Consider the following 6,484-nt stretch of genomic DNA (forward strand, 5'->3'; position numbering starts at 1 on the left):
AAAAAAAAAAAAAAAAAAAAAAAGAAAAAAATCAAAGGTAAATTAAATCACTTTCAGCCCTCAAGTACATTAAATTGTTCACTTACATCTTTATTGCAACCTATTAATAGCTTTATGTCCCTAGCTACACCATCTCAACCATCTGGACCTCAGTGTCCTATAAAGTAGGGATAATAACTTGTTTCAGATCTAACAAGATAATGCCTACGAATGTCCTATGTAATTGGTTAACCAGTTAAAATAAGTATTAATAATGAAGGCTGAGTATATTCTGTGAACTAGTTTTAGCCAGCCATCATTTATTTGCAAGTAACAGAATTCCACTTAAACCAGAGACAAAAGGAGGCATTTATTTATTCAAATACAGATGTGTTTCAAATAATTCAAGGTCAGGAAGTACAGCTCAGGATCATGAGAAAGTGGAAGCAGTTGATCTGATTGGCCCATACTGGTTTCAGTGGCTACCTTCAACCCAATCAGCTAAAGCTACAAAGTCAAAGTGTAGTACGTCCATGTGACCTAGGATCTACCCTTGTGGTTGAGAAAGCGGGGACAGTCTCCACAGAAGAGGGTCTATAGACTAGGTAGACAGTCCCCTAAGTATCTACAATAGAACTTTCTGGAGGTTGACAACATGCCCTTTAAGCGATTCAGTGGTTTTCATTTATACTTATGGCCCTCTTCTCATGACCCTCCCCAAGTATGCCAACCAGTGTGACCATTGGCAGCCCCAATGTAGGATCTGGGTGAAATGTTTTCCAGGAAAACACCAGTGGGACTTAGTTACCTGCAAGGGCCTCTTGCCCCGGTATGAACATGCTGGCTTCATTCCTTCCTGCACACCTGACAGTATCTGGGTATTTGGAGGTGCCAACCAATCAGGAAATCGAAATTGTCTACAAGTCCTGAATCCTGGTAAGTAGCCAAAAGTTATTTTATTTACATACATGCAAATAAACATTCATGCATATATATATATAAATCCAATTATAATTCCAGTACATTTGGATTATACTGATTACCATTTAACTTTGCTGACATTATAGAAAATAGGAATTTTGGCCGGGCGCGGTGGCTCAAGCCTGTAATCCCAGCACTGTGGGAGGCCGAGGCGGGTGGATCACGAGGTCAAGAGATCGAGACCATCCTGGTCAACATGGTGAAACCCCGTCTCTACTAAAAATACAAAAAAAAAATGAGCTGGGCATGGTGGTGCGTGCCTGTAATCCCAGCGACTCAGGAGGCTGGGGCAGGAGAATTGCCTGAACCTGGGAGGCGGAGGTTGCGGTGAGCCGAGATCGCGCCATTGCCCTCCACCCGGGGAAAAAAGAAAAAAACCCCGTCTAAAAAAAAAAAAAAAAAAAAGAAAATAGGAATTTTAACTTGTAGCATAATCTGAAAACAACAGAATAAAAAATTTGGGGGGCCGGGTGTGGTGGCTCATGCCTGTAATCCAAGCACTTTGGAGGCTAAGGCGGGCAGATCACCTGAGGTCGGGAGTCCAAGACCAGCCTGACCAACATGGTGAAACCCAGTCTTTTTTTTTTTTGGGGATGGAGTTTCACTCTTGTTACCCAGGCTGGAGTGCAATGGCGCGATCTCGGCTCACCGCAACCTCCGCCTCCCAGGTTCAGGCAATTCTCCTGCCTCAGCTTCCTGAGTAGCTGGGATTACAGGCACGCGCCACCATGCCCAGCTAATTTTTTGTATTTTTAGTAGAGACGGGGTTTCACCGTGTTGACCAGGATGGTCTCGATCTCTTGACCTTGTGATCCACCCGCCTCGGCCTCCCAAAGTGCTGGGATTACAGGCTTGAGCCACTGCGCCCGGCCTGAAACCCAGTCTTAAAAAAAAAAAAAAAAAAAAAAATTTTTGGTAACACAACTTTCAACTTGTTAAATGTCAAAGCTGGCAGGGACTTCAGAGAACAGCTATGCCAAGTAGGCTACTCAGGTTTATTAAGGGGAAAGTGACTTTCCTAAAGTCACAAGTGGCTGGGCGTGGTGGCTGATACCTGTAATCCCAGCATTTTGGGAGGCTGAGGCAGTGGGATCACTTGAGGTCAGGAGTTCCAGATCTGCCTGGCCAATATGGTGAAACTCCACCTCTACTAAAAATACAAAAATTAGCTGGGTGTGGTGGCAGGTGCCTGTAATCCCAGCTACTCGGGAGGCTGAGGCAGGAGAACCACTTGAATCCAGGAGGCGGAGGTTGCAGTGAGCCAAGATCGTACCGCTGCACTCCAGCCTGGCTGACAAAGTGAGACTTAAAAAAAAAAAGAAAGAAAGTCACAGGGGAGTCAGTGACTGAGCCAGGTTTAGAACCCAAGTCACATAAATCAGTGGTTCTCCATTAAGAGTGATTGTGCCCCCTGAGGGACATTTGGCCATATCTGGAAACATTTTGGGTTAACACAGCTGGGGTAGTGTAGGCTACTGGCTTCTGGGAGTAGAGGCCAGATGTGCCGTATATCTGTCCTGTTATGCCCAGGACAGCCACTGCAGGAAAGAACTACCTGGTCTAAAATGTCAGTAGTGCCAAAGTTAAGAAACACTGACCTGGATCCTCCTAGTATGTTTCCTTTAGCTAAAAGTACAAAGTTCCTGACTTGTCTCACCGGCAAGATTTTTGTTTGTTAGTTTCGTTTTTGTTTCTCATATCTTCATGTTTCCATCACTGGCAGTTTTATCATAGGGGAAGCAGTTTAGGAACATCACGACGGAGAAGAGGTTACTAAACCACCTGTGGGAGGTGGACTTGTCTTTTTGCCTTTTGTTTGTTTGTTTCTGTTTTTCTCTTTACAAATGTTATTTATGTTCATTGTAAAATGAAAAGCACAAGTGAGTGGACAAAAGTCATCCACAGTCCTATTATACTAAGGTTATTGACAACTTTCTGTCTTCTTCCTGTCTTTTCTCTGTTTTTACAAGCCTAAGATCATAATATGTTTACACATTAGTAACACTTTTTCCTTTTAATTTCATAATCCCAGCAGAAATAGTTTTTTAGGGGGCTTTAGCAAAAATAATTGATTTGTTATTAATAACAATGCTTTGTTAATATCATATCATTTGTTTGTTTTGTTTTGGGTTTTTTTGTTGTTGCTAACTTTTTTTTTTTTTGAGGCAGGGTCTCAGTCTGTTGCCCAGGCTGGAATGCAGCAGTGTCATCACAGCTCACTGCAGCTTGACCACCCAGGCTCAGGTGATCCTCCTACCTCAGTCTCCCAAGAGCTGGGACTACAGGCAGTTGCCACCATGCCTAGCTAATTTTTTTTTATTTTTTGTAGAGACAGGGTTTTTCCATGTTGCCCAAGCTAATCTCAAACTCCTGGGCTCAAGCAATTTGCCCCCCTTGGCTTCTCAAAGTGTTGGGATGACAGACATGAGCCACTGTGCCTGGCTAACATTATTTTTAATGGCTATATACTACTCCATTAAATATAATACTCCATAATACCATAATTCCTCCATTAATGAACATTTAGTTCTTTTCAGGTTTTTACCACTATAATTAACAAAGCAGCGAACATCTTCATTCAGAAGTGATTGGCTGTATTTCAAATTATTTTCTTAGGGTTCCTGCCAAGAAATAAAAAGACTAGGTAAAATACTGTGAACCTTTTCAAGGTTTTGATACATACTACCAAACTGCTCTTCAGAAAGATTTTTCCAGTTTATTCTCTCTCCACCTGTGTTTAACAGTGCTCCTCTCATTACTGACCAGCACTGAATTTATCAGTTTTATTTATTTATTTATTTTTTGAGACGGAGTTTCGCTCTTGTTACCCAGGCTGGAGTGCAATGGCGCGATCTCAGCTCACCGCAACCTCCGCCTCCTGGGTTCAGGCAATTCTCCTGCCTCAGCCTCCTGAGTAGCTGGGATTACAGGCACGCACCACCATGCCCAGCTAATTTTTTGTATTTTTAGTAGAGGCGGGGTTTCACCATGTTGACCAGGATGGTCTCGATCTCTTGACCTCGTGATCCACCCACCTCGGCCTCCCAAAGTGCTGGGATTACAGGCTTGAGCCACCGCGCCCGGCCGGACCAAGTTTTCTTATGTGTCAAGTAGTTAAATTCCTTCAGCACATTTAGACAGTATGTTACTTTTTTTTTTTTTTTTTTTAGATGATGGAGTTTTGCTCTTGTTTCCCAGGCTGGAGTGTAATGGCACCATCTTGGCTCACCGCAACCTCCACCTCCTGGGTTCAGAGGATTCTCTTGCCTCAGCCTCCTGCATAGCTGGGATTACAGGCATGCGCCACCACACCCAGTTTATTTTGTATTTTTAGCAGTGATGGGGTTTCTCCATGTTGGTCGGGCTGGTCTCCAACTCCCGTCCTCAGGTGATTCACCCACCTCGGACTCCCAAAGTGCTGGGATTACAGGCATGAGCCACCTTGCCCAGCTTCTTTTCATTTGATTTATTTGAGTATTTGTTTCCTGTCTTTCCTCCTCCTCCCTGCCCTCCCTCTATGGAACATAAGTGCTTTGAAGGGAAGGGTTTGTTTATTGTTGAATACTCAGGGTACAGAACACTGTCAGAAATAGACACTTGGCAGACTGTTTGGCTAATTGTGAAGCCAATTTGCTTGAAGAGCAGCAGTATAATATGATGGTTAAGGGCACGGATGAGGGTCTGTGCTTTGCTATGCTCTAACCATGACTTTGGGCAAGTGATTTAACCTCTCTCTGCCTCTGTTTTCTGCCACATTGGATAATAATAGTTTCTATCTTGTTAATTTGTCAAGGATTTAAATTAACTCAGTATCTGGCACATAATTCATGCTCAATCACTGTTGTGGTTGTTGGTGTAGTTAAGGTTTGGCAAAGGGAAATCAATTCTGGAACCCTGGCCTTTTGATTTTTAACAACGATATCCACTGAAATGAAATACAGTGAGAATTTGGAAAGCTTCTGTCAAAGAGGGTGATTTTCTTTCCTTCTTTCTTTCCTTCTTTCTTTCTTTCTTTCTTTCTTTCTTTCTTTCTCTTTTTCTTTCTTTCTTTCCTCTTTCTCTCTCTCTCTCTCTCTTTCTTTCTTTCCTTCCTTTCTTTCTTTTGACAGTCTCTCTCTATTGCCCAGGCTGGAGTGCAGTGGCACAATCTCAGCTCACTGCAACCTTCGCCTCCCAGGTTCAAGTGATTCTCCAGCCTCAGCCTCCGGAGTAGCTGGGATTATAGGCGTGTGCCGCCATGCCCAGTTAATTTTTGTATTAAAGAGGGTGGTTTTCTATCATATCCTTTTTCTCTCCTAGAAAATATAATTTGACATCATGCCCAAGAAATGTAAAATATATGCTTAGTTGCACTTGTTACCAAAGCAAGTCCCTCAAATGCTCAGGACTCCTTTGTGATTCTTTGTGCTGGTATTTGACTTGGCAGCAATACGGCTCCATGGTCTTCTGGCCCTGGAGGTCACATGTATGCCTTTCTAGCTCCCTCTAAGATCCAAAAGGTCTCAAGATCTGTAGCTATAGAGAAAGTTACATTTTGCTTTGGATATAGGCTGAGACTTATTCAGTCTCCAAGTCCACATTTGAGTCCCACACATATTACAGATGCTTCCTGTGGCATTTTATATACTGGATGCAGATCTTTTACAAAAGACAGAATTTCTTGGTGTGTTATGGTAGAGCAAGTAAGGGACTCTGATAGAACTGTGTTTAAACTCCTGCTGTGCTACTCACACATGCTATAACCTGCAAGAAAGGATTTAAATGTGCGGAGCTTCAGCTTCCTTATCTGAAAGTAGATACCCAGGCTTGAGTGAAGACACCAGAGATGGTGGTGCCCAGGGCAATGGTGCTGTCCATTGAGGGTCCTCAATCAGTGCACCTGCTTCTATAAAAATCCAGGCTTTGTTCTTAAAAGAAATAAGCTTCTATACATCTATCTAGGTGGTGAAATTTTATTCCAAGTCAGTGGAGTGGAAATTACGTAGATCTTGGTGTTACTGAAACAGTTTAAATTCCAACTCAGCCATTTCTTAAGCATGTCTCTCTCTCTCTCTCGCTCTCTCGCTCTCTCTCTCATCTTACTCTGTCACCCAGGCTGCAGTTGCAGTGGTGTGATCATGGCTCACTGCGGCCTCAACCACAGCAGCCTCAGGTGATCCTCCCACCTCAGCCTCTCAGGTAGCTGAGAATTTAGGCATGTACCGCCATGCCTGGCTAATTTTTTTGCAGAGGCAGGGTTTTTCCATGTTGCCCAGGCTGCTCTCAAACTCCTAGGCTCAAGCAGTCCACTCACTCCAGCCTCCAAAAGTGTTGGAATTATAGGCATGAGCCACCAAGACTGGCTGGCTATGTCACTTTAAAAAAGTGACTTAATCCATCCCTGCTTCAGTTCTCTTATCTGTAAAATTAGAAAATTAATATTTATTTAGCATTTACTGTTTATGAGGGACTATTATTACTGCTACTGAAATGTAATAGTATTGTCTACTTTTTTTTTTTTTTTTTTTTTTTTTTTTTTTTTTTT

At 42.8% G+C, this 6,484-nt stretch overlaps 1 protein-coding gene across 6 annotated transcripts in view; it reads left to right on the plus strand.

The window, feature by feature from the left end:
* Positions 1-6,484, plus strand: part of RABEPK (Rab9 effector protein with kelch motifs) — a 27,065-nt gene that overhangs the window by 11,754 nt on the left and 8,827 nt on the right. For 5 of the 6 annotated variants that reach the window (XM_032251591.1, XM_032251595.1, XM_032251594.1 and 2 more), the window contains one exon: positions 763-915. The exons of the other annotated variant lie outside the window; for it this stretch is intronic. In XM_032251591.1, the coding sequence (XP_032107482.1) occupies positions 763-915 (153 nt within the window). The remainder of the gene's footprint in view (positions 1-762; positions 916-6,484) is intronic. 6 annotated transcript variants of the gene reach the window in all.

This window comes from Sapajus apella, unplaced genomic scaffold, assembly GCF_009761245.1.
Source record: "Sapajus apella isolate SASKATOON/1434 unplaced genomic scaffold, GSC_monkey_1.0 scaffold76, whole genome shotgun sequence".
In the NCBI taxonomy this organism is placed as follows: Eukaryota; Metazoa; Chordata; class Mammalia; order Primates; family Cebidae; genus Sapajus; species Sapajus apella.